The 27,605-nt window shown below is 38.3% G+C and overlaps 1 protein-coding gene across 4 annotated transcripts; it reads left to right on the top strand.

Moving 5' to 3' along the window:
- Positions 1–243: 243 nt before the first annotated feature.
- Positions 244–27,260, top strand: Paip1 (poly(A) binding protein interacting protein 1). 4 transcript variants are annotated; one of them, XM_034523649.2, is made up of 11 exons: positions 244–374; positions 1,761–1,930; positions 9,102–9,287; positions 11,655–11,767; positions 16,217–16,328; positions 18,370–18,495; positions 19,795–19,901; positions 20,574–20,691; positions 21,592–21,646; positions 24,915–25,008; positions 26,034–27,260. In XM_034523649.2, exons 2-11 carry the CDS (start codon positions 1,832–1,834, stop codon positions 26,125–26,127), a joined length of 1,104 nt encoding a protein of 367 aa, XP_034379540.1. In that variant the 5' UTR covers positions 244–374; positions 1,761–1,831; the 3' UTR covers positions 26,128–27,260. The 4 variants fall into 4 exon arrangements, with proteins under 4 accessions (XP_034379540.1, XP_034379537.1, XP_034379538.1 ...); XM_034523646.2 differs by lacking the exon at positions 244–374 and adding an exon at positions 665–1,165; XM_034523647.2 differs by lacking the exon at positions 244–374 and adding an exon at positions 666–916.
- Positions 27,261–27,605: the final 345 nt, after the last annotated feature.

Below are 27,605 nucleotides of genomic sequence, written 5' to 3'. Positions count from 1 at the left end.
GGAGGGCAAGACAGGAGGACAGGGAGGAGGCTTGGTGGACGTGACCTAGTGTGTGTGTCGGTGTGCGTGTGTGCGTGATCACACCTAGCGGGAACTGGAAAGGCGGGCGCGGTAGCCTTCTGTTCGCACTCCCCCATCCTCCGCAGACAACCCGGCAGACAGCTACTGGGCTGCGTCCCGGGCCCCCTTCGCCGCCAGGCCTCGGGGTTCGGCCGGAGCGCTATCCCTGAACACACCTGCGCGCCCACTGAGGTGCGCGTCGGCGAACCCTGGCGCGGCGCCCACGCCCCCTCCCCCCGGATTATTTTCCTGGCCCCAACCGTCAGTCTCGCACTTTCCTCCAGAGGAACCAGGGAGGAGGCCGGAGGTGCCCGGTAAGCGTCCCCCCACCCCGGCTAGCCCTCAGCCCGACCACCGAACGCGGCCGTCAGCGGAGCCGCCTGCTGGCCCCGGACGCCGATCGTCCAAGCGGCGGGTTGAAGCCGCGGCTGCCCGCCCGCCCGCCAGCCAGGCAGCCAAGCCAGCTCCCCGCGAACGCGAGCGGCCGTCGCCAGCCGGCGGGAGGGCAGCCGCGCCCGGGGCCTCCAGGCCGCGGGGGGCCGCTGTGACCCGCCTCTGCCCCACTGCGCCGCGGGCGGGCAAGCGGGTGGGCGGGGGAAGCGGGGCTTAAGGGAGAGCGTCCGTAAGCCGGAGGGAGCCGGGGAGGCGGGCGCTGTGCTGCGGCGCGTCGGCGGGGGGCCCCCGGAGCGCGGAGGACCGAGCAGGGCCCGCCGGCCTCCTCCATGAGGCCTGAGTGAGGCGCAGCGGTGACAGGCGGCCCGCGGCGCCTCCCGCGCGTCCTATTCGGAGCAGCGGCGGCGGCACCCCCCCCGTTGGAGAGCAAGGAGCATGTCGGACAGTTTCGATCGGGCTCCAGGTGCTGGTCGGGGCCGGAGCCGGGGCCTGGGCCGCGGAGGGGGCGGGCCTGAGGGCGGCGGGTTCCCGAACGGAGCGGGGCCTGCGGAGCGGTCGCAGCACCAGCAGCAGCCGCCGCCGCCGCAGCCCAAAGCCCCGGGCTTCCTGCAGCCGCCGCCGCTGCGCCAGCCCAGGACCGCCCCGCCGCCAGGGGCCCAGAGCGAGGCCCCCGCCGGCTCCGCGCGGCCTCCCCGGCCTGGGGCGCTCCCAGGTACGGAGCAGCTCGAGGGGCCCCGGTGCTCCTGGGCCAGCTTTTCCCCGCGGGCCTTCGCGCACGCCGAGCCCCGGCGCGCCGAATCCGCCCCCCGGTTCTCCGAAAGCATTCCCCGAGGGGCCGGCTCGGCACGGGGTAGGGACTAGCCAGGAACTGGGTTTGGAAGGAGGTGGTGGCTGGAATCCTTTGTGCGCTCCGGCTGGGGGAGGGGCCGGGACCCGGTGCTCGCTCGGGCGTCCCGGGAGGAAGTCAGAATCGCCTACCTCTCCCTAGTGAACCCGGGCCCCAGGCGAGCATCCACTTCTTAACCAACTCCTTACAAGACAGGGAAGGGGTGGGAAAAGCCCTCGAACCTTCGTTTTGGAGGCAGGTAGGTGCACTCACGAGCCAAAGCAAGGCTATTGTTCCGTTTTGCAAGCTCTTTGTACGACTCGTAAGGATCTTGCGTTTTGCATTTAACTCCTAAAATCCGGAAGTTCTCCGACGGTTTCTAAATCTGTAGTAAGTTGCTATATACAAAGGAATGAATACATCTAGCACTGCTTTTTTTTTTCTTTTGCTTTTTTTTTTCTTTTACCTTTTTCTTTCTCAGAACAAACGAGGCCTCAGAAAGCTCCACCTAGTTCACAGGATAAAACCCCACAGCAGAACTCGAAGTCAGCAATGGCTAAGCCCCAGGTGGTCGTGGCTCCCGTGCTAATGTCAAAGCTGTCGGCGAACGCCCCCGAATTTTACCCATCAGGTTATTCTTCTAATTATACAGTGAGTACATTTTTTTTAAAACCTCCTACAACTCTTGTGTGAAAACTATTGGAATAAAAGTGGTTATTCTTTTCACTAGAGTATGCTGGCTGCTTTCTGTACTACACACAGAAATATCTTATTCAACGAAGTCATGATTCAGGAATATAATTTGCAGTTGTGTGCGAGGTATCGGAATGTAAGCATGTGAGAATAGGAATTCTCATCGGCTCGTTTCACTGTTGTGTTCCTAGTACTTAGAAAGAATACATAAAATAACAAACCTGGTATGAAAAGCCCATTGTCAAACATATTTTCAATTTGTAAAACTGAAATCCACTTCAGAGCCTTCTCAATAACCTGTACAGTGAGCAGCCAGGAAAGCTCCCTTTAATTTGATTTTAGTTACAGTCACATTGCAGAGTATTCTTCAGTGTGGCTTTGAAGTAAATTAAATAGCTGTTGTGCTGTAAATGGGAAGTATGAATATTGTGTTTGTCCATTATGTTAAAACAATGTTTTTGTTGCAGGTTACATGTTGTATGCAGAAATATTGTAAACGTTTTTTAGTTGATTGGGTTTTGTTGTCTTTATTTTGTTGGTTGGTTGGTTGGTTTTTTTGACTGAGGCAGGCAAGGCAGTTGTCCTGCCTCAGCCCTCCAAATCTGGAATTACAGGTTTAACTTCACCATGCTTTATACGTAAGCGATTTTGGCAAAGCGTTTACAGAAGTATACTATACATAGGTATAAAGAACTTTCCACACTTTAAATCTTTGTCAGTAATGCAGCAAATCTTAATTGGTCCTAGTTTTCATTTTAGTAGGAAGCATAAAGCGTGGTTGAAATGTATAGGAAGAAATAAATTCATGTGCTTGCTAAACCCAGGTGAGTCAGTGTATACAGATTAACATTAGAAAGGGGAGGGAATAATAGTGTTGAACTGAAAAGATGATTGGTAATACCTTAGCTTGAAGTCTCTCTTACTCTCTTTGGTTTACTGCAAACACAGTATGAACAAGGCTCAGCTCAAAGTTACCACTCAAGACAACTATGACAGCCAAATAGAAAACATCCGCTAAGCCCCATTCATCCCTAGAATTATCACTCATGCCCAAAGGTAACCACTGAGCTTTTTTTTTTTTTTTTTTTTTTTTTTTAAAACATAGTTTTGATACATATTCCTAATTATCCTTGAACTTGATATCCTCCTGCCTCAGCCTCTCCTGTGCTGGCCTGTTCCCAGTAGTTGGGTGTGAGTACTAGCTCACCATTTGGACAAAGCTTACATAAATGAAGTGTTTTTAGATTGTTGTTCTAACTCTACATCTAAATTTATATTGTAACATAATTTAAGATAAGTTATTCACATCACTTGACTGTATCAAGGTTCCATTTGTTCATTTACCAATGGATAGCTTCTACTTTGGGGCTATTGTGCTGTCTCTGTCTGTGTCCTGACTGGTATATACCTTTATTTCTGCTTGGTAAAAGTAGAAGTACAGTAGCCAACCTTAATAGAATCAGCCGTCATCTCTAAGAAGACCTTCCCAGTCTGCATTCCTCACAGTGTCTGATTTGCTACTTGCTGTTCTTTCTAGTCAGCACTGGGTATTTTCTGTTTAGCCATCCCAGTGGTTATGGTTTCTTAAAATTAATGATGGCATACTTTTTATAATCTGTATTTGGTTCTCTTCATGTTTGATCAGTGTGGAGACTCTGCATGTTGTAGAAATAGAAGCTCCATTCATCTTTTAGCTTTGGGATTAGACAGGAGACAGTATGAGTATGGCAGGAAGAACACTTGGTTTGGTGAGGAAAGCCATTGTCCCGAAGATTAAGAGTAGCTTGGCGTGTTGTCAGGGTTGTGTTTGCTCAGAAAGAGAAGGAACCATTGAGTAGTTGAATAAACCCTTAAGAATATTTACTTTTTAGCAGCCAAAACCAGTTATCCATTTATTTTCTTTCCTGTTGCCGTTGACTATTTTATCACGGGAGGAATATAGTTTGGTTTTTTTGTTTTTCCGTTTCAAAGTCTGAGTAAAGTTCAAATGACCCTTCAATTTTAAGTACATTTGTGCGTATGTGCAGGTGAGTGTATTTGTCTGAGCAGGCCAGAGGGGTCAGATCTCTTTGGAGATGGATTTACAAGATGGTTCTGAATGGCTAATGTGGATGCTAGGAAAGGAACTGGGTCTTCTGCAGGAGTGGCACGTGCTCTTCCCCCCACCCCCTTAATGACTTATTTTTATGTGTATTAGTGTTTGTCCTGCATGTATGTTTATGTGAAGGTGTTGGATCCTCTGGAACTGGAATTATATATGACAACTGATCGGCCGTGTGGGTGTTGGAAATTAAACCCCAGTCTCTGGAAGAGCAATCCCTCAAATCCTGTGTTATATGCTCTTAATCGACAAACTGTCTTCTCTACCCATCCACCACTTCCTTTGAGTCAGTATTGTATTTTAACAATTTTTTGGTATATTTATTAGTGCAACAGTTTCTCTATTCAGTGTACCAAAACAGATTATGAACTAGAAGCTTCTTTGGCCCTGTCTGACCTTTTGTTTTAAAGATTGTTTTTTAATTAGTTGCCGACATTTAAATTGGATATTGAAAAGTCTATACTTACTAGTTTCTGTTCAAATCATAAGAAATAGCCATGGTGGACTGGAATTCTGAAAGCAAAATTGGTTGAAGCATAACGGGAGCGTAATCAACAGTTTCTTCCCTGCATGACTTCCTTTGTTGTAATTCTCTTGAATTTCATGGGTAAGTGCTTGGGCTTGCCCCAGTACATTTTCTCAACCTTACTAGTTTACACTAGTGTTTACTCATAGTCTACTTTAAATATTTTTCAGTCCATTTAGTACAGAACAAGAGAATCCTCATGTGTCTCAGCTCTTCAGATAAGTTCCTATAAGGGAATCTTTTCTGTATAATAGCCATGTTCTAAAGTAAGCTAGACTCACACATTCCACATATAGTTTAATACTTATGCTGGGTCAAGCACTGGTCATATAGTACAAAGCAGAGAAAACTGTCTTTATGGAAGCTCTTCTCTAGAAACCTTCCTGTTTTCAGAAATCCTTGAGTCTGTTCTTTTATACATAATCGGTTCAGTGAGATGGCCCCGCAGGGAATGGCACTTGCTGTTGAGCTGGTGACCACATGATGGAGAACCGACTCTCACAAGTTGTCCTCTGACTTCCACAAGTGTGCACGTGCATAGAAACCCTTTATGGTGGCTTTTGCTGTATCTTTTTAGTTCCTTCCAAACCCTGTGCTCTTAATTTTAGTCCTTGCTCTAGTTCTGCTGCTAGAATTTCCTCCCTTTAATACTGTCTTAGCAAGTTACTGTATCCATATCTTCATGGTTGCTTCTTAGACAAATTAATATGACTATGAGTATTTAATCATAGTTTACTTACCAGTACAAAGGTTCCATATAGGAGCTCATCAAACACTTGTTAAGAGATGAAAATGTTAGTGTATCACCATACTAGCACCGTCAAAAAAGCCTTTTCTTTTCTTAAAAGTATCTTCCTTCAAGTTACTGCTGCCTTTTTTTCTCTCTTAAAAATTATTGTTGGTACTATGCAATGCTTAGTGAATGCAGATCTTTGCAGTTTGATACCTCTTAGGTATGTTGATACTCTTTTTACGACTGTAAATGATGTTCCTCTGTTTTTTAAATATATAGTCATCTTAACCTGCCTTCATTTTAGGCCCCAACACAGTATAATCTGTTCAGTTTAAAAGACTGTGCTATTCCCTATAGTATATTTCAGAGTTACCATTTGTAGCCTTTAAATCTATTTTATAATTATATCAGAACTACATATTTAATATTACTATTTTTGTTCTGTCTTTGTGTATAATCTCCTTTACTTCCAAGACTTTGCAGCCAATATTCTTTTTCAGAATCTCACTGTGAACCTGACCCTGAGCATCCCTCTCCTCACTCAGCTGTCCTTGGGTTTCTGAGTGGATTTCTCTATCATCCTTCTCAGATCACATTTATATATATTTATATAAATATAAATATATATATATATATATTTTAACTTCATAAGGATCTCACATTTAAAGTTTAAAACATTTATCTTCTCTAGACTTTTTCTTTCTAACAGGGTTTGGGCAGAAACTGTGTTGACTCACCTCCCTATCCTTTTCATGGTCCAGTCCAGCTAACCTAAGTAGTCTGAATTATTCCCGTCTCAGTCTCTGCTCAGGTTCCTCTCCCATTGCCTGGGATTAGTTTCTCCTAACAGTGCAGTCAGTGCATGGTGACTACCTTCATGAAAGATATATTTGTAAATTAGTGGTCCCTCATAATCTCTTGCCATAGAATTCCAAGAAAAACAAAGCTTGAAAAAAATATTCAGCTGGGAAGTTAGCTGTCTCCACATTGAAGGCAGAAGTCTTTGAAGAGGTCTGGTGCTAGAGAAGTGTTGTAAGCATAGAAAGAATGCCTCTGTTCAGAATACGCTGTAAGAGCGTACACCTAGGTCCCTCCTCTGCTCTGTATTCACAACAGCTTTGCTTTACTTACCAGACTTGAATTCTGTTTTAGAGAGTTCTGTTGACTTTATATAAAGCTGAATTGGACACTGTAAACTCTGCTTTTGTTGCTGTAAATGACATTTGATAGAAAAATAAGTTGTTTCAGCCGATATTTTCAAACTCATGTCATTATATTAATAAGATTCTTTTGAGTCTCTAAAACTAACCACATACACCAAAACCTTACTAATTCTGAAATTCTGAGATAGGTAATATACATATTAATATGTATGTTTTTATGCTTAACTGCTTTCACAACTTTTCAATAAAGTGGAAGTATTTATAATATGAACGTGTTTTCGCTCCAGATGTGTTGTTAAATTGCAGAAATGTTACGTCTGTACAAATAAGTCCCTTTCTTAAAAAACAAAAACAAAAACAAAAAAGGATTATATATGCTCTTTTTATTTAACAGATTATCTTAGGACTTTCTGGAGGATGGATATGTATATTCTGCCATATATATATATATATATATATATATATATATATATACACACACACACACATACATACATATATATGTGTGTATATAGATATACACATATATGTGTATATATATGTGTGTGTGTGTTATGTATAAATTCTGCCTTGTTTCTTAAGTGGCTATATGAAAGCACATTATATAAATGTGATTTAACCACTATCTTCCTTATAGGTTGTTAGCTACGTTTCTTGTTAACAAACACACTTATATAGTGTCAAATTTGTGTTGTAAGATTTTGAGAATAGTGTAGACTATAAAAGTACAATTTTTAGTTAGCTTTGTTATCACATACAAATGATTCCAGTTGTGTGCAGCTTTTCTTTGTATAAACTCCCTCCCCCACTGCATTTAATTAGCCTTCTTAGTCTGCCCCCCAAAACCAAGCCTGATCTGATTCCTAATAGCCACTATCCCTTCCACCCCATCTGCTTTAGTATTGACTTTCTTCCTCAGAAGTATCAAGCCACATCCCTCCCTCTTTGGAACCAACATTCCGCATGTGCTGCTGCATAGGGTATCTTTCCACTGATTTCTGATGAGTTGGGAGGGCATTTCATTTTGCTTGTTTTGTCAGTTCAGGTGTTAGTTCCTACTTTAAATTTTTTTAATAATCTGTTTTATTTTATATGCATAGATGTTTTGTGAACAAGTAGTGCATATGGACCACATGCATGCCTGGTGCCTGCAGAGGTCAGAAGAAGGCATTGGATCCCCTAGAACAAGAGTTAAACAGGTGGTTATAAGCTACCATGAAGATGCTGGGAACTAAACCCACATCCTCTACTACAGCAGCAAGTGCTCTTAACCACTAAGCTTTTATTTACCAACTCCCAGATATTATCTCTCAAGACTCTGTCTGGCCATGCTTTCCATAATTACTTCCACAACTGAATGTACCTTGTATCATGGGATTATGAGAAGAGAACTTTAATTTTGCCTGCTGTACACAGCAGATACTGTATTATAGAAGTAGTTTGAGTACCTATATAGTTTGTCACTTAGTAGGCACTCTCAGCATGGTTTGATTTGAGATTCAGTCTTACTGTGTAGTCTAGACTGACCTGGAACTACTGATCAATCAATCTAGTGCTGGAGTTACTGGTGTGTCTCTTGAGGGGCTGTGAGGTACAGTCTTATCAGAAAGAATAGCTCCATCCCAGGGAAGTTTGACCTTGTGTACTACTTTTTTTACTCACTGACTCTAAAACTTTAGTCCCTCATAAACTGCTTCTTTGTTTTCCTTATTTCTAATTTGAGTTTACTTGAAAAAGGATAAATGTTGTCAAGCAGTGTATGTATTTGAGGATAACAGATAAACTTTAGCATGCTTTGGGTAGTATTCCATGTGACGAGAGCAAGAAGGATGTTCTGGCCTGCTGTAATTTTGCATAATTGTATCAAAACTCCTGGCATTAATAATAAGGTTAGCAGTTACCAAAAATGGAATATTTCGGTGGAAAAAATAGTATTTTAGAACTACTGCTACTATCCAGATTGGTTAGAAATCTCATAAAGCATCCAGAAAGTCTCCTGCCATGTACATTATGATGTAATTTTATACTTCAACATTTAAATATGTTTCTTCTTCCTTGGGTATCAACAAATAGATGACATAGCATACTAATTTTGGGAGGTATGTTTTTCTTTTGATACAGATGTAGTCTTAAACACATACAAGGGTATATAGACTAGAATAGAATAGTATAGAATAGTATAGTATAGTATATGTTCCTGGGTTGGCAATTCTGGTTTCTATATTTTGTCCACCTTTCTCATCAGTTTTAATGCAAATTTGTAAGTAGGTCTTATTTCATCTGTAACTAGATTCTTTCTTTTTATATTGCTTATTATAGTGAGGTTACTTTAAACTTTCTTTGTCATATTGTAAAGTCTGACAGGATTGAAAAGACAATTTTTAGTCTTAATGGAGCACCTTCTTTTAAAACCGCTTAGGTTAGGCAAGGGAAAGGAATAGCTGAGTGCACCTAAAATTTCTGTTCTTTAAAGTTATTTGAGGTCCCCAAACAAAACGCATTGCTAGAGAAAACCTCAGCTTAAAGTCACTGCATGCTTGTTTTGCCAGTTATATGAATTAAGTTGTTTTATTCTTTTTTTTTTTTTTTTTTTTTTTTAACTGTAGGAATCCTATGAAGATGGCTGTGAGGATTATCCCACTCTATCAGAATACGTTCAGGATTTTCTGAATCATCTTACAGAACAGCCTGGAAGCTTTGAAACAGAAATTGAACAGTTTGCAGAAACCCTGAATGGGTGGGTCACAACAGACGATGCTTTGCAAGAACTTGTGGAACTTATCTACCAACAGGTAGGTAGGCTCATAACCGGGGTGGCCTGATCATTTCCCTGGAGCCCAAGATGTGAATACTCTTGGAAAGAGACTAGGTCACTGTCACTTTCATCCATACTCATTAATGCTGTATGCTTTGAAGTCTGCCTATAATTCAAATAGTTAGAGATCCCAGGCTAGAGCCAGGCTATACCATCAATTGACCTGTATAGCCACAGTCTATAGAAGTAGTACTTATGGTTTAGCCAACAATCTGTACACACAATTAGTAGTACAGAAGGGGACTTAAGCTCTGACAAGGAAATCTACACAAGAATCACATACCCACCCTCCACATACTCCCATTTTGTAGCATCTGAAACTAATGCACACAAAACAGTTGTAGGGTTTTTCCCTTCTGTGTTTAATTATGTAGGATTTTTGGGGAAGGGGAGAGAAAAGTTGAGATTTTTTTTGCCTCACAAAACAGTTCTCTTTTAAAAGCCAACGTGGTGTTGAGGATTGAGTTCAGTGACTGAGTACTGACCAGGCAAGTACAGCGCCCAGAATTTAGTCCTCAACACTGACAAAGATAAATAAAAATAAGTCAGACTGCAAAATAGTCAAACATTAAGTTACAAACATTTTTTCTTGTCTTAATTTATGTATTCATAGGCTTTTGAGAAGGTCTCACTCTGTATTTCAGGCTGGCCTGGAATTCACTATCTATCCCAGACTGGCCTCAAACTAATGGAAATTCTACTTCCATCTTCCAGGCTGTAGAATTTTACCATGTCTACTCTTAGGTTTTGTATCTTCACAGTTGATATGTCTATATCATGCAATATTCATCTTCTATTGTCATGTACTGAGCAATGGCACATTAATACCTTATAATAATTATAAGGGTTCAAACTTTATTAGACAGTGCTGTCTTTTTTTTTTCCCCCAAAAGCTTTATTTTTAAAATTGCCTTCAGTACAATTTTAAAAGTTAAGGAACTTTCTTTTTTACCTTTCTCAAAGTATTATTAACATGTATAGAAGTCTATACGTTACAAAGATAATACACAAAGGTATCACTCTAACTTCTAAGAGGTAGTGTCACTCTTAGTCCATATCAAGATTAGTAAAGCTGTCTTAATCATTCAAGTATATAGCTTAATTCTGTCACATAGACCACAGAAGAACAATAGCCTGGAAAGAAAGAAGTCTTTTTGACTAACAATTTTGATTGGAATCTCCAAATTTTAACTTGAACTGATGTCAAGTTTTGCATTCCCAGATGCTAGTTTCTTAGCCAGTAATGGGAAAGCAGAAGTTGAGATTTCTTTGGATTTCTATAAGGAGAAATCGGTGTTGTTGTTGTTTTCCCTGAAATGAACCAAATGTGAGCCAAAAAAAAAAAAAAAAACCAACCTAGAAATAAAGAAGTATAATTATCAAGCATTTGCTCTGTGTCTAATAGTGCTAAGCATTCTACCAACAATGTAGCTCAGCGGCTGCAGCACCACTCTTCTGTATACTTGTCCGTCCTGAGCAGAGACGCTTCAGTGACTTTCTATTCTAGGAAACTGATCTGGAAGAGGCTGGAGGGCCTTCAGCCCATCTCTTAAGATTGGAATCTGTGGTGATTACCTTTGTGACCTTAGTCAGGCTTCTTGACACCCCACTGTGTTTTCCTGTCTCCCATGAGGTGGTGAGCTGTGTCATCTGCTGTTCTCTAAAATCTGCAGCTGAAGTCAGGTGTCTTAGGCGCTGCTTTAACTGCATCACACTCGCTTCCAGACGTAGTATATTCTGGTTTTTGGGGGTTTTTTTGTTTGTTTGTTTTTTCATTCTCTTTTTAAGTGGCTTAGTAGTTTTGATTCTCTTTTTACTCCAGGTGTTTTGAGATGTCATGCCAGGTGCTGTTAATCACTTTTGTGTGTCAAACTGAAGCTTAGGGAAGTTTTAGTAGTGGCCGATGTCACAAAGCAGAAAACTTGGGTGTCTTGTGGACTTGCTAGGTCCCAAAGTGTGTGTTCTTTCCCTGAAGAGCAACACTGATCAATAGATTGGTTTCTCTTTCTCATCTTTCATAATTGTTACCAAGTAGCTGTCTACATGTCTGTATTTTCAGCAAAAATGGGTTAACATCAAGACATTTTCTAGTTGTTTTCTGGTAACCTCAGGTAAATGAGGAATCAGAGAAGTTGCCTTAAACATTTTTCTTTGTACTGTGGTTCTTAGTATAAGGCTAGATGGGAGAATTTCCTTAAGCCTAACAAAAATCTTTTTTTTTTTTTTTTTTTTTACTATATATAGTTAATTTTGGTAGCCAAAATGGTGTCCTCCATAAAATATTGCTAAGTGTTTGAGTTGATGATAATGTATTTGTGTCATACAAAATTTTTCTTTTTAAAAGGCCACGTCTATCCCAAATTTCTCTTACATGGGAGCTCGCCTGTGTAATTACCTGTCCCATCATCTGACAATTAGCCCACAGAGTGGCAACTTCCGCCAATTGCTACTTCAAAGGTCAGTGTGAACATAAATTACACATAATAGAATTTGACCATTGATGTTTTCTCAAGACCTTATGATATAGAGAGTTCCAGGGAATGTAGGCAAACCAGACTCATTTCCAAACTATTTAAACCTTACAGTCAAATATGTTAGTTTTTCCTGTAATAGCCTTTGATTTGGTTTTGGATTTAGGAATGCATTTCCCAGAATCATCAGAATGATTACTGATGTGTCCTTAAGTACTTCCATAATTTTGGTTTGAGAATTTAAGTTAGATAAAAATGAGTAATTTGTTTTTTCTTGATTGATTTGAACTACTAATTACATCACACTGCATTATTAAACTTGAGCTTTAAATCTGCACTTTTCATTATGTTCCATCTGTCACTTGTTCTTGTCTTTCTAATTGCTATATAATAGCTATTTTAAGAGCTCTAAAATTTCAATTATCTGGTCTAAATAGTTCTTAGTTCTTGTGGAATCTTCTTTGCTGTACACCTTGTTATAGTGTAGAATTAGTGCTTGAATTACACAAACAGTGTTGGTATCTATTACAGATTTAAGAGGTGCCATTGATTTGGAAGTACAAGGGAAAACTAATTTCCTTAAAGTGTGGTAGTTCATACCTGAGCCAGGATTGCTTTTAAGTTGAAGGCTAGCCTGAGATACAGACTAAATTGCACTCCAGCCTAGGTTGCAGAGTGAAATCTCCTTACTCAAAAAAATAAAACTGATTTTTTTTTTTTTTAAAGAAAAATTCTCATCATTCTGAGTGGTCCTTAACAATAAGATTATTTTCAGGTTTAATAAGTTTATTGTCGGGGCTTAGAGAGATAGCTTAGTGGTTAAGAGCACTGGCTGCTCTTCCAGAGGTCCTGAATTCAATTCCCAGTAACCACATGGTGGCTCACGACCATCTGTAATGGGATCTGATGCCCCCTTCTGATGTGTCTGAAGAGAGCAACAGTGCACTCACATACATTAAATAAATAAATCTTTTTTTTTTTTTAAAAAAGCTTATTATCACCTGTTTTCTAATTCTTTAAATATCTAAGGGAAGGCTAGACATGTAGTTCGGGACTAGAGTCAAAGTCCTGAGTTCAGTTTGTACTGGACATGCCTGCATGTATGTGCACAGACATACAACATAGGAAAATAGTAATAACAACAATGGTAATAATAATGGTTATAAGAGATTTCTGAATAAGAAGTCTGAAGACAGAACCCAGCTCACAAGGAAAAGGAAACCTCACAGGTCCCCAACCCTAGACAGAGAAAGAACTACAGACAAGTAAAGAATTCTTGAGTAGGAAAAAATAATCTTCTTTATTGTCTTAGGACTTCTGTTGCTGCGATGAAACACCATGGCTAAAACAACTTGAGGAAAGGGTTTATTTGGCTTATGCTTTCACATCAATTTTCAGCATCAAAGGAAGTCAGGACAGGAACTCAAAATAGGGCAGAAACCTGGAGGTAGGAGCAGATGCAGAGACCATGGGGATGGGGGTTGTTCATCATGACTTGCCCAGCAAGCCTATGGAACACAGGAGATACCTCCCTCCCTCAGGGATGGCACCGCCCACAGTGGGCTGAGCCCTCCCATATCAGTGACTAAGAAAATGCCTATAGCTGGATCTTATGGAGGCAGTTCCTCAATTGCTGTTCCCTCCTTTCAAGTAACTCTAACATGTGTCAGGTTGACATAAAACTATCTAGCACACCTAGGGAAGAGCTCATTGGTTATCTAATTAATACCAAGTGGTCAGCCCTGATACCATATGCCTACAAGTAACATATGGACTGAGCAGAATACACATGCACACACAGACATACATAGGTAACAACAATTAAGAGGCTAGAGATCATACATTTGAAGGAGGAAATAGTTCATGGGAGGAGAGGAAAAGGGAGAAATAAATGATGTAATTATATTTTATTTTTTAAAAATGTGAAAGTTAAACCATTGATAAAGATGGTACTTCAAATACACCTCTAAAAGATGAATTGTGCTAGCAGCTTAAGTGGATAGTCATTTATAGAAATAGAAGGAGAGTTGAGTGCTTGTCCTATACCCGATTAGTATGTCAGACTAAAATGAGACAACTAGGCAAGTACTTAACAAGTAAACAAATCTTGGGTTGTCAAAACTATTTTAAGCAGACCTTGTACTCATAGACCAAAAACTTAGATTTAGAAAATTAGTTAAATATAGATTACATTTGGGGGAAGTCAAAATCTATGCAAAGTAAAATGAGAAATTGTATACATAGCAGTGAGCTCTTTTTATGCATTAGTGAAGATCATCTCTAGGAATGAGAAAGGAAAGCCTAGTGGGGTGGGGTGGAAAGCTGGCTCAGCAGTGAACAGTATCTGGCTGCTCTTCTGAGGACCTGGGTTTGATTCCCAGCACCACATGCAGCTCACAGCCGTATGTAACTCCAGTCCTGGCACTCTTCTTTTCTTCTGTGAGCAGTGCATGCGCATGGTACACACACATGCAGGCAAAACATCCATACACATAGAAATAGTAAATTTTTAAGAAAAAATTTTAAAATAGCTCTTGATAAATACAGTTTGGAAAAATAAAAATGGCAAAGTTACATGTATTTTTTTAAAACTACTGTAATTAAGTACAAACTGTGGTATCTGGACAGAGAACGTGGACTAGAAGCAGGGTATGATGCTAGAAAGGCCACCTCATTAAACTCAATTGTTTTAGTTTTCTTTCCAGTTGTGAACTCCTGCAGTGCTGTAATACCATCAAAGACACGGATTTTAAAAAGTGCTAATAATAGGAATGGGGAACAGAGCACAAGTCTACCCTTAAAAGAATATGTCTTAGTAGTCTGAAAAGGAAACAGTAAAGTAGCAGTGGTATTGGGGGAAATCTGGTCTTTGTTTTTTCACCTTTGTGAAATAAGCACAGGTTCTTATCATTGAAAATAGTTAGCTTTTAGAGACTTGGGGTGTTTGATCTGGGACATCCTCCATTTGTGGGAGTAAGGATAGACGTGTGCACATACATTGCATCTTAATAGCTCCTGGACTTAGAAACATATAAAAGAAAAAAAATCTATTACCAAAATTTAAGTACAAAATTGTAACAGGAAAGAAAGCAGAAAAAAGTTTAAGATAGTTGAATTGCCATTGATTTACATAGCTGTTTTATTATTAGTCCTTTCTATGTGTATCTTCTGATGAGAAATTCCTTTAATATATTTGAGAAGGTAACAACTCTTACTGCATTTGACTCAAAAGACAGTGTTCATTAGGCTATAGCTTGTGATAATTAGAATTGTAAGCTTCTTGTCTTTTCACACTGCCCAGTCAGTGTTTGGGAAATAGAGGATTTCTTTATCTAAAAAAAGATGAGGAAGAAATTTTTAAAAAGGAACTATCATAAGCTGACTATTTGGAAAACATTCAGTCTACAAAAGCTCTTAACTGTTCCATCTTTCCAGACTCCTCCTCCTTTGTTCTTTCTAAAAAGCGAGTTAGTAACATGAGTTTTATAAAACAAAATACTTCCACAGGCATTTCTTACTACTTCATCGATTTAAAAAGGAAAAAAAAAATGCCAAAATGAAAATCTTTTAAAAACATCCATTTAGTAATAGTAGCTAACACCATAGTTCCTCTAGACTCCATGGTAGGTGGATTGGTATTAGTTTAGATGCTTTGAAACTATGAGTGTAATAAACTCCAGGGTTTCTGCTCATCACTACATGAGGCAAGTGGACCAAGTGAGGGAAAATGGAGCAAAAGACAGTTAATTTGACTCCTTCAGTCTCCATTAGAAATATAGACAAATTAATTGCTTCGGACTTGTGGTTTCTACTGGTGAGAGTCTGTCGGTTTATTTAGTTAGTATTTTTACCCTCAGTATAATCTGATAATGTATAAGGGGAAGTATAAGAGAAATAAATTTAGTTGGATGTGGTGGTGCAAAATCTAATCCCAGATCCTGGGAAGGTGGAGCAGGAAGGTTGTCAGTTGAGGGCTCTTCTAAGTGACATACTAAAAGTTCAAGGCCAACCTGGACAACTTAGCAACTTATCTAAAAAAAAATATTAAAAAGGGCTGGGGAGACAGCGTATTGTTGCCGAGAGAGAGAGAGAGAAACCTTAAGGATTCCATTTTCACCCTTCAGCTGAACTAGATATACACATACTTACTTTAAAAAAAAAATTTAGAAGAACACTTCAGTTCTTAGTAAAAAGACATAATTTTTTCTTCCTGTTTTTAGTACTAGAATGTTCTGAACCTTGTGAAATATTTATTAATATTGCAACAATCCTATAGTTTCATTGTATTTATTCCTTAAACCTGCAGCCTTTGGAGAGGTCAGGGTAGTCATTGTGCTTGCCTTTATTGCTGTGGGTAAACAGACTGATGTGTACCAGCTTGTTTCACTGTTGAAGAGACAAAACAACGTGAGATAATAAAAAAAATCTTCATTAGGTGCCGGACGGAGTATGAAGCTAAAGACCAAGCTGCAAAAGGGGATGAAGTGACTCGAAAACGATTTCATGCATTTGTTCTGTTTCTGGGAGAACTATATCTTAACCTGGAGGTGAGAGCATTTCTTATTAGGACTTAAGGTTTGAGCACATAAAATGCTTCCAGGAAGGAATTTTGTTCATGTTAACTTTGCAACATCAAAAATAAAATGGGGAAAAAGTAGTGCAATGATACCAGGTGATAACTGCTTGTGATCCTGGCACTTGGGAGGAATCTTGAGTTTTAGGTTAGCCTGAGTTACATAGTGAGACCCTGTCAAAGTTAAACAAAAGTGAAGGGAGAGAAATAGGAGAGAAAGCAAATCTTTTCATACTTAATTGTTATTTGAGTGGAACACTGATAACATTTTCTCTGCCCATGAGCAGGATGTTACAAAATAATAACTGAACTTTTAAAAGCCCTTATGTGCTCAGGAAGCTAACTTGTCAGCTAGGCTGGCATCACCCTTGTAGCATTCCTCCTACTGTAGCCTCTCAAGTGCTGGAATTACAGCCTAGGCACCACACACAGCTTCGGTGCTGGGCTATTCTAACCATAAGAGGATAACTTTTTAAAAGTCTTGGTGTGTTCCTTTTTTAATTTCATTTGTTTGTAAGATAAATAAGAACACCAATTTAAAAGTGCCTTAAATTAACTCACGTTAAGGGGGCTGGAAAGATAGGTCCTACTCTGGTGGAAAACTCAGAGCCACCGTGCAGGTGACTCACAACTGTCTGCATCTCTAGTTCCAGGGAATTGAATACTCTTTTTAGGCCTCTGGGCACCACACACAATGCGTGTATGCAAAAACCTATGCACAGAAAATAAAAATAAATCTTTCTTTGTTTTATGAAGTCATGTTAAAATGCCACTAGGAGGTGTGCCTAGTCCTGCGACCTAATGTGCTAAGTTGGTGGGTTGGTACCCCGTGGCAGGGGTTGGGGTAGGGGGACTTCCCTTCTCAGAGGAGAAGGGGAGGGTGGGACTGGGAGAAGAGGAGGAGGGAGGGAGGTTGCAATTGGGATGTAAAATAAATAAATAGGAAAAAAGAGAAAAGAATCCCACTCAAAGCTGGGTGGTAGTGGTGCACACATTTAATCCCAGCACTCGGGAGGCAGAGGCAGAGGCAGGTCGATCTCTATGAGTTCCAGGCCAGCCTGGTCTACAGAGCGAGTTCTAGGACACCCAGGGCTACACAGAGAAATCTTGTCTGGAAAAACAAAAAGAAAAAAGCCACTCCTGTGTGGAAATAAGGCTGCTAGTTCTATGCGGAGTATGAAACAAAGCATTGGTCCTACACATAGATTTCTCTAGCAGGCAAAATAGTCTAGTATAAAAAGGGGATATTTTTAACTTGTATATAAAGCAAAATAGAATACTTTGTTATTAAAACGTGGTACTTTGGGGCTGGAAACATAGGGTAGTGGTTCAGAGCATTAGCTGCTTTTCCATTGGACCAGGGTTTGATTCCCAGCACCCAGTTGGTGCCTCACAAATAAATGTCTGTTTGTCCAGTTGCGTAGGATCCAACTCCCTCTTCCTGGCTTCCATGAGCAGGAGGCATGTACATTATGCACAAAAATCCTTTAGGTAAAACAGCCAGACACATTTTTAAAAGCTTCAATATTGTTTAAATGATAGTCCAAATTACAGCATGTTAGATGAAGCAGCAGTATTAAAGTAGACTTGTATTCTTATGGTTTATGTGTGATAAGTAAAAATTAATTTTTGGGTTCCCCCCCACCCCCCCACCCCACCCCCCGCCCGAGACAGGGGTTTCTCTGTCTTGGAACTCACTCTGTAGACCAGTCTGGCCTCAAACTCAGAAATCCACCAGCCTCTGCCTTCCAAGTGCTGGGATTAAAGGTGTGTGCCACCACTGCCCAGCAAAAAATAAATTTTACCTGTAATTTGCAGTTTTATTAGAGGTCTTAATTATGTAGAGAATAGTTGTAATTAATTTGATGAAGTTACTGTAATGCATTCCTGTGATTTTTTTTTTATATGTAACCCAAATACTTATTTTTGCAACCTTCATAGGCTATGTTTATTTGTCTGTATCACATTTTAGTATTAGTATTGTTGCTTTAATTGTCTGTTTTTTTCTCTTAAAGATTAAAGGAACGAATGGACAGGTTACAAGAGCAGATATTCTTCAGGTTGGTCTTCGGGAACTGCTGAATGCTCTGTTCTCTAATCCTATGGATGACAACTTAATTTGTGCAGTAAAATTGCTAAAGGTTGGTTTTTTTATTTTATTTTTTCTTTAATTTTTCTTTTTAACATGTACTGTGTAGTCAGAAGGCAGCTTGAGGGTTTTTCTTTCCACCTTTTAGATTCTGGGAATTCAACTCTGGTTGTAGGACTTGGCTGCAAGGGCCTTTACCAGCTGAGCCATCTTACCAGCTTATACTCTTTCATTGTAATTACCCACTTGATACATAGTTTAGAAGAAGGAAAGTATGTGTAGTACACAAATTCAAGATTAAGTTTTTAAAGATACACAATTGTTTTAGATGTGGCTTTCAAATGAGTTAGAAACAATATAGTATAGTGTATATAAGGATTTAAATTAGAAGGAAAGATGGAAATCCTTCACCCCAGCCCATTTGTAAACTCCTTTCCCTTTCTATGTTGTGTCTTTTCAAAAATGTTCTTAGTCTATTTCAGCTTTTTTATTTTTTTGGCTCCCAGATGAAATATCTTGATCACTCCAGGGAGATTTAGCTCTGTATTGAGTAACTTCTTAGTATTCTATTGAATTTATATACATTGTTCATCCATTATTTTAATAAAAATTTGGGCTGTTGTCCATTTGGCTATTATAGCATTGCTAGTAGTCTTTAAAGTTTTGAACAGATTGAAAGGGTCAGTAAGCATAGGTATTTTATATCAACAGTTAACATCAAAGTTTGATGAGCTAAAATATACTCTCTCTGATAATGAATGAGGATACCTTTCTCCATCTTCCAGGGAAAAATCTGATCAGTTGGGTTTGTCATGAATGAATAATAATAGTAATAAAAAAAAAAAAAAAAACCTCTCACTATAATGTGTTGAGAGGATATCACTATGTAAATCTGGCTGTCCTGAAATAGCTCTGTAGACAATAGCTCTGTAGTCTAGTCTTCAAACTCACAGAGATCCATTTGCCTCTTCTTCCGAAGTGTTGGGATAAAAGGTGTGTACCATCAGTCAGCTATTGATTTGGGGGGGGAGGTATTTCAATTTACAACTTTTAGGTCACACTCTACCATTAATTATTTTTTAAAAAGAGGTAGTCAGACTTAAATAGCCAGTCTTAATAGGAAACACTGGACAATAATTTTGGATGTGAAGCCTCTTACTTTTTTTTTCTAATTAGTCAGAGAAAAGCAGAGATGATGTAGAAGTTTCTGAATATAGACAGTAGGGAGAGAATAATTGGAAATACCAAATCATTTAATTCTTTTTTTTTTTTAAGTTCCAGCTTTTGCTAATACATTTTTAAAATTTCTCCTTTACTGTATTTCTGGTTTAATTGACACCTGTGCTTTTAGTTAACAGGGTCAGTTTTAGAAGATACTTGGAAGGAAAAGGGGAAAACTGATATGGAAGAAATAATTCAGAGAATTGAAAATGTTGTCCTAGATGCAAACTGCAGCAGGTAGGAAAAGAAGCAAGTAGATCTTGGTCTTCTATTATTTTCTTAATGTTTATTTAAATCTGTGTACTTCAAAGAGTAATTAAGGCTTATAAATCAATCCAGTATTTTGTCTATGGTTTCTCACTCTAGTAAATTTTGTTCAGCTAAAATTAAAACTGAAAACTTTTTTTTGTGTGTGGTAAGATATGATGAATTCATTGAGAAATAAAATTATTTAGATTTTAAACATGGACCCAGTGTTTATGCAGTGAACACTACCATAAGTAATATAAGAAACCAGTGTAATTCATGACCATATAGTCGGGAAAGTGGAACGGATTTTAAAGGTATTGTTTTGTTTGCCTTTTTTTTCTTTTTTTAAAGACAGGGTTTTACTATATAGATCTGGCTCTCCTTTAACTTACTTAGTAGGCCAGAGTGGCCTCAAACACAGACTACCTTGCTGAAATTGAAGGAGTATGTCACTAGGGCTGGCCAGACTCAAACTTTTTTTTTTTTTTTTTTTAAAGTAAAAATAATACAGTGAATTATGTCATTGAAAATGTCTAGAAATTTTAAAGCATTGGGTACCTATGTTAAATAAATTGAGCATTTTAAGTCACTGGAAATAATAGAGCCTGACAGTGCTTGCAGTAGATGCATATTAATTTTTAAAACCTTTTTTATCTGTAGAGATGTGAAACAGATGCTCCTGAAGCTTGTTGAACTTCGATCAAGTAACTGGGGCAGGGTCCATGCAACCTCAACATACAGAGAAGCTACCCCTGAAAATGACCCTAACTATTTCATGGTATGCCAGGTTTACATTTTAAGTTTCATTTAATGCTTTGTTTTAGTTTACTTTCTATAATTGTCATAAAATACCATGACCAAGGCTACTTTAAAAAAAGCATTTAATTAGACCTATAGTTCCAGAGGGTTAGAGTCTGATAGAGCAGACACAGGCAGGAACAGCTGGGAGCTTCGATCTCAGTTCACATACAGAAGGCAGAGCTCAGTAGAGAGCTTGAGAGTCTGTCGGAATCTCACATCCTGCCCCCAGTGCTAACCTCCTCCAATAAGACCATACCTCTTAATCCTTCCCAGACAGTTCCACCAACTGGCAACCAAATATTCAAGCATATGAGTCTGTGGGGCCCCTTCTTGTTCAAACCACCACATGATAACTTCTGTTTTGGAAACTGTTTGAATTATATAAAGCTATTATCATAATCCAGTGCCCATTAATTTTTTATTGCCATAGGAGCCAGCGGATCATATAAGTAGAGACCCTCTAGTGAAAAGGAGACTAAATCAAGATTCATCCCTTGTCAAGGAATAGTGATAATGCTTGGGCTTTAGTCAGCATTGTAACCAAATTCCTATATCTCAGATGTTCCGTACCATGTAGCTTCTGACAGTACCAAATGTAAAGCAGCTACAGAGGAATACTCAACCCCGATACTGTAAACTCTTTAAAAATGGCAGGATATTAGGAAAATTAAACTAAGTCAACATTAAGTCACAGTCCAGCCAGGGATGGATCAAACATGACAACAGGGCCCAGGACTACAAGAGGGCGAGATGACAAGCGGAAATCTAAGAACCATATGTATGCCCAGTGAAGTTGTGTGGGTTGTTGGTTAGGGGCCATATTACTCTAATGTACTTTGAAATGAGTACCTATTTGTATCATTTTGATTTATCCTAGAATGAACCAACATTTTATACATCTGATGGTGTTCCTTTCACTGCAGCTGACCCAGGTATGTTGTTTTAGTCACTTTCCCATTTTTTTCTTAAGTGGTAAATTACATAAAACCAGTCCTTGACAGTACAAAGTGTATTTTTCTTGGTAGGTTTCATATATTCTAAAATTGTAGGGTTACAATTTTTTCTCTGTTGATTACTTGGGACCGTTTTAAGTCATTAGTTTGTAGTGCCTTGTTACTTTCCCAGTCAAAGAGTTCACCCCTCCATTAAATGCAGCCATTTTTATTTTGTGCTTCTCTTAGTGTTTGTTTTCATCTTAAATTTTCAGATAATTAGGATAGAAGGCAAAGATGATTCTAGTTGACTGAACAGTCATCAGCTTATTTTAATATTAATACTTACAGATTGTATTAGTATCTACAATTCAGAGTTAATTAAAATCTAAATCTCTGCACACCTTCCACTAAAGGGTTATTTATAGAAAAAATGCAGTAGTTGTAACAGGTGGGACTGTAATCTGAGAGTTCTGATGTAGTACAAGCTACAGTCAGCTATAATTGGGATTTTTCCAGGCATTTCCTCTAAATAACAAGCATTGACTATCCCATGCTTTTGGCATCCTCTTTAGGATGAGAAAGTAGAACTAAGTTACAGGTCTGAGCATCGTCAGCTTCACTAAGTTGGGTGGTGTTGCTGGATAGCTTTCCACGTGATCATTCCATTTAGTTTTCCAGCCCGTATCTTCGAGGACTTTTGTTTTTCATTCTCGGCAACACTTATTAGACATAACTTCTATCAGTCTAATTCTATGAAATTGGATGTAGTTATTTTCATGACTATAATACTGAATTTCTTTCTACGTGTAAACCTTTGTTTTGTCTTTATTTGAAAATTGTCTGTTGATTGGCTTTTTCCCTTATTTATGTTGGGTCATTTGTCTTACTAATTAGTGATTCCTTACAAAGTCTAGAAAAAGATGATCTTGGTTAGGTATGGGGTATCCCTTTGTGCTATGTGGCTATCTTTCCATTTCGTATATGATATATTTTCATATATGTGCTTTGAGTTTTATCAGTCTTGTTTTTACTGGTTTTTACTTAATTACATTTTCATTATCTTCTAAAAAATCATGCTTGCTATTTTTCCTGTTTAAACTTTAACTCACCTAATTTTTACATGAAGAATATAGTAGGTATTAAATATTTTTCCACTATATTGTCTCAACATCAGGTATTAACTTTTTTTCTGTTTTCATTATAATAAGTTGCCTATAGTATTCTGAATACTATTTATTCTTGTGGATTCTTTGTTAGTATATTTGTCTTCACCAATAACCCATTCTTAACTCTTCGTATGTCAATCATGCTGTTTCTGGTAAGACAAATCTCTAAAGCTGGCCACGACAGTTTGAGCATGGAGGCCAAACCAGGAAGTCGAGGTAGAAGACTCTGAACCCAGGAGTTTGAAACCTGTCTAGGCAACATAGGAAGACCATCTCTCACAGGACAATTTAAAAACCTTCCTTCTTCTTGGATTTTTTCCAGAGTTATCCTCCTTCATTATTTGCTTCTTTGGTGTCTATCTTGTCAAATTTGTTCATACTTTTATAGAGATTCACTTTTGTTTTCTCAGGTTGATATCAAAGTTTCAAATCCTTTCTCCCCATGATTCTATACACAGCTTTTGTTTTTCTTAAACCTCTATTCAGAAATTACTAGACTTACACAACAGTAATGAAAGAGAATTGCACAAAGACTGATCTTTTCCCAGATGTGTGTTGAGTACCGATTTACTCAGCTTATCTTTTTGCTATCTCCACACATTTTGTTTTCGTAAGCCATGTGGCTTACTACCTGCTTCAGTATGAATGCAGTAGTGGTTTGACCTTTTGTTTTCTTGATTAAAAACCTGTTGTCATTTGGTTTTAGGACCTCTACCCAAAATAGTTTTGTGTTTGCTTTTGGCAGGCACTGCAGGTATATCACTAACTTGGAAAAGGTTGGATGGTTTTTGTTTTTGTTTTTGTTTTTTTTTGGTTGAGACTTCTTTATATAGAAATAGAAATTCAAAGTCAATTCTGTTGTTACAAACTTTGGATAAAGAGTTTCGCCAGAGTGCCTAATTCATTCCAAACCCAAATGTAAAACAAAATTTTGTTTGCCACTGAGGTGTTTGCTTGTTTGTTGCTTCTCCAGGTCCATCCTTTTAAGATATCAACCTTTAGATGTTTACGAATGATGAGAGATAGGTGTATGAATTCTATCTTTTGGTTCTACACAGACCCAGAACGATCTGTGTGTGTTTAAATGCCAAACCCCTTGGCGGCTGAAACCAGCACCCTCTGAGCCTCTAAGCTGTCATGTATGCGAGTGATCTGGAGTTCCTTGTTGGCCTTCATTGATACATTAAAAAGAATATCTTATATCTTACCTCAAGGATTTATAGAAGGAAATTTTTATGCTTAAATTTTCTCTACTCTGTCAAAATTGGAATGGCACCAGCTGCTGATGTTGAGTTAGAGTTTTATAAAGACAGTCTTAGAAAAACCTGGCCCTAACCCAGTGATATAACAACCTTTCAAAACAAGAACAAGGATTAGTCTGTGTGGTGCAAGCCAGTAATCCTAGCAGCTACTCTGTAGAGTCAGGAGGTTTAAAAGACAGGCGTGGGCAACTTAATAAGATCCTCGCAAATTAAGCCAGGAGTGGTGGCAAATACCTTTAATCCCAGCACTGAGCACTTGGGGGTAGCTTGGAGATAGCAGCAGGAGAATCTCTGAGCTTAAGGCTGGCCTAGTTGGCATAGTGAGTTCCTCAACAGTCTGACAGCCTAGGCCAGATAAAAAGATATTGTCTGAAAAACACCAAAAACAAACAAACAAATAAAAATACAGTAAAAAGTGCAAAAGAGCCTGGTGTGGTGGTGCATGCCTTTAATCCCAGCATTTGGAAGGCAAAGCCTGGAGTGTCTATCTGAGCTTGAGGCCCACTTGATCTATATAGGAAATTCCAGGACAGCCAGAGCTACATAGTGAAGCCCCTCTCAAGTTAAAAAGAGATAGATTATATGCCATAAGGGAGACCTTAGGTTTACTCTTTAGTAACCAACTGTAGAATGTACTTAACATTTAAAAGGCTAGTATGTAAAAATATTTTAGGGTTTGTGAGCATGCTATGAAACAAAGCAAGCCAATTAAGAAAATAGGTTTTATGAAAGCATTTATGAAATTTTTACTATTAAAGTCATTAAGAAGTTTATAGGGATAAAAACTGCCCATTTCATAAGATTGTCTGCTCTTTTGTTTTCTGTGTTGTCTTATAGATTACCAAGAAAAGTATCAAGAGTTACTTGAAAGAGAGGACTTTTTTCCAGATTATGAAGAAAATGGAACAGATTTATCAGGGGCTGGTGACCCGTAAGTTCTCTTTTTCATTACTAATTGTGTGTGTGTGTTCCTGTTCTTATTCTTAATGTACACATGTACATCATGTGGAAATGATTGGCTGGTGTCGGCTGTCTCTTTTAGTCACTGTCCACATTATGTTGAGTCAGCCTCTCTTACTAAACTAGGAGGTAACTGATTTCAGCTTAGGTTGGCTGACCTGCAGGAATATGCCTGTCTCTTCTTCCCAGATCTGGGGTTATAGTCACTAAGTTAGACTCAGCTTTTTACTTGGGTGCTGGGAAGCTAAACTCAGGTCTCCGTGCTTCATAGCAACTGCTCTACTCTGAACCATCCTTCTCAGCCCCTTACTGCTCATTTTTTAAATGAAGAGTTTGTGCCCAAGTTTTGAATATAAACTAAGCTAGAAGAAAAATTATAAAGGAAGTGGCATTTAGAGGCCAGCAAGATAGCTCAGTTGGCAGAAACATGTCCTTCCCAAGCCTGATGACCTGTGTTTGCTTTCTGGAACTCCCATGTCAGGTGAATATAGAAAACTGATTTCATAAAGTTGACCTCTGACTTCCACGTAGGCACCTCTGAGTGCTGTGATTACAACAGTGAACCACTATGCTGCAATGCTTTGTATCATTTTAAATTCCTGGTATTTGGGAACAGGGCCACCTGGATAATCTCAAAAGTAGCTTTTTGTTACACAAGTCTGGTTTCAGATATGTGGGAAAGTGACCTATCTTTGTAAGAAATAGCCTTGCAGAAATCATAGCAAATATAGATTTTGATGTTAATTAGACATAGCCACTGGAAGAATAAAACTTTTTGGGTAGAATAATAAAAAAGTCATAAGTAAATTTGAAATTCTGATTAAAGTGTCTATTAATAAGATGTGAACTTATATATGTCAAGCCTTTTATTAACTTTTAAGTGACCATATCTAAAAATATAACAATTCTGTTTAGGAAAGTGCATTTAACATCTCCAGACATGTTTGAATTTGAAAAACAGCAAGGTATATGAGTCCTTTTTGGCTTCTTTTATAGATATTTGGATGATATCGATGATGAGATGGACCCAGAGATTGAAGAAGCTTATGAAAAGTTTTGTTTGGAATCAGAGCGCAAGCGAAAACAGTAAAGTTAAATTTGAGGATATCCGGGTTTTTTTTTTTTTTTTTTTTTTTTTTTTTTTTTTTTTTAATTAAAGTTTAGGTATGCTGATTTAGCAGAACACAGGAAAGCAAGAAACTGTGTCAGACTTATACCAAATTAAGGATGTTGAGTTATGTTACTAATGTATGCAACTTTAATTTTGTTTAACACTACCTGCCAAAATAAACTTTATTCCTGTAACTTAAAATGTGTATATATATATAATAGTTTTATTATGTACAGTTAATTCACTGTTTTGGCTGCAATAAAATCGATTTTGAAATAAATGAAATGTTGAAAGAAAATTTTGCTAGCTGGTTAGATGCTTATTGTTCAACTTCTTTTTTTTTTTTTTTTTTGAGGTTAAAAAGTCTTAGCCTGGAAATACATATTACTGCAAAAATGTAGCATTCTTTTTTAGATATGACTATTACAGCTTTTATTTTACTTTAGCATTTGATTCTCTATATATTGAGTTTCAAGTACTAATCACAATCATGAAAATCTTTAGCACCAAAGTCTTGGAGTATATAAACAACCTATTTACATATGTAGATGCTATTTGATACCAAGGGCTTTTAAAATGTCATTAATGTGGGGTGGGTGGGGCTTAGCACACCAGCTAAGGAACCAAGACTCTTCATCGGGGATTTATTCCAATTCAAGAGTGATTTGCTTTTTGTTTGCTTCTCCCGACTAACTTCATTACTCACCATCCTACAGTAGTATTCTGCTTTCTTTATATGGCTTACTCATTTTGATTTCATTGCATGGGTTGCATCGACTTTTTACTAGAGAATTCGACTAGGTATTTGTCATTCAAGTTTTCATCTGCTTTATAATTGGTATACTGTGAGGATCACTTTTCTAATACTTTTACTATAATGTACCACCTCGGCCCTATTTAAGTAATGTTTTTATCTAAATGTCAAATCTTTTTCCAACTAACTAAAAATAAACATATATAAAAGGGTTGCTTGTAAATATGCATGTAAATAGTTGTGTTAATAACTCATTGTTTTACATTTGGTACATCTGTGTCTGCTTATACACCTAGTTTTCCCACTTCTGCTTGTTTGTTTGTTCAGTCTGTATTAAAATTAGAATTTGAAAATAAAACTTAGTTTGTTTCTTCTAACTTTTAAAAATGGTATCTTAAAGAATTTTTTGTTAAGCTTGCTTACATGAAATAAAGGTTTAAAAGTCAGAGAAATCACAATACCAATTAAATAGTTGAATTCAGAAACATAAATGAACCTGGAAAATTAACAAATAACAGTAATTTTTAGAGTATGTTAAAAGTAACTGTTTTGGCATTTATCATATGATTGCTTTTTCTAAATGGGTGCTATAACTTGATGACTACCAGCACAGCCTGTAGTCTCGGAACATGAGAGTTACAGCACATTAGAACAGATAACAGAGATACTGGGCTGCATCTATTTTTGATATCTGGTCAGTGTA

The sequence above is a fragment of the Arvicanthis niloticus genome, chromosome 19 (assembly GCF_011762505.2).
Source record: "Arvicanthis niloticus isolate mArvNil1 chromosome 19, mArvNil1.pat.X, whole genome shotgun sequence".
NCBI classification, from domain to species: Eukaryota; Metazoa; Chordata; class Mammalia; order Rodentia; family Muridae; genus Arvicanthis; species Arvicanthis niloticus.
This window is presented reverse-complemented; position numbering and strand designations above follow the sequence as displayed.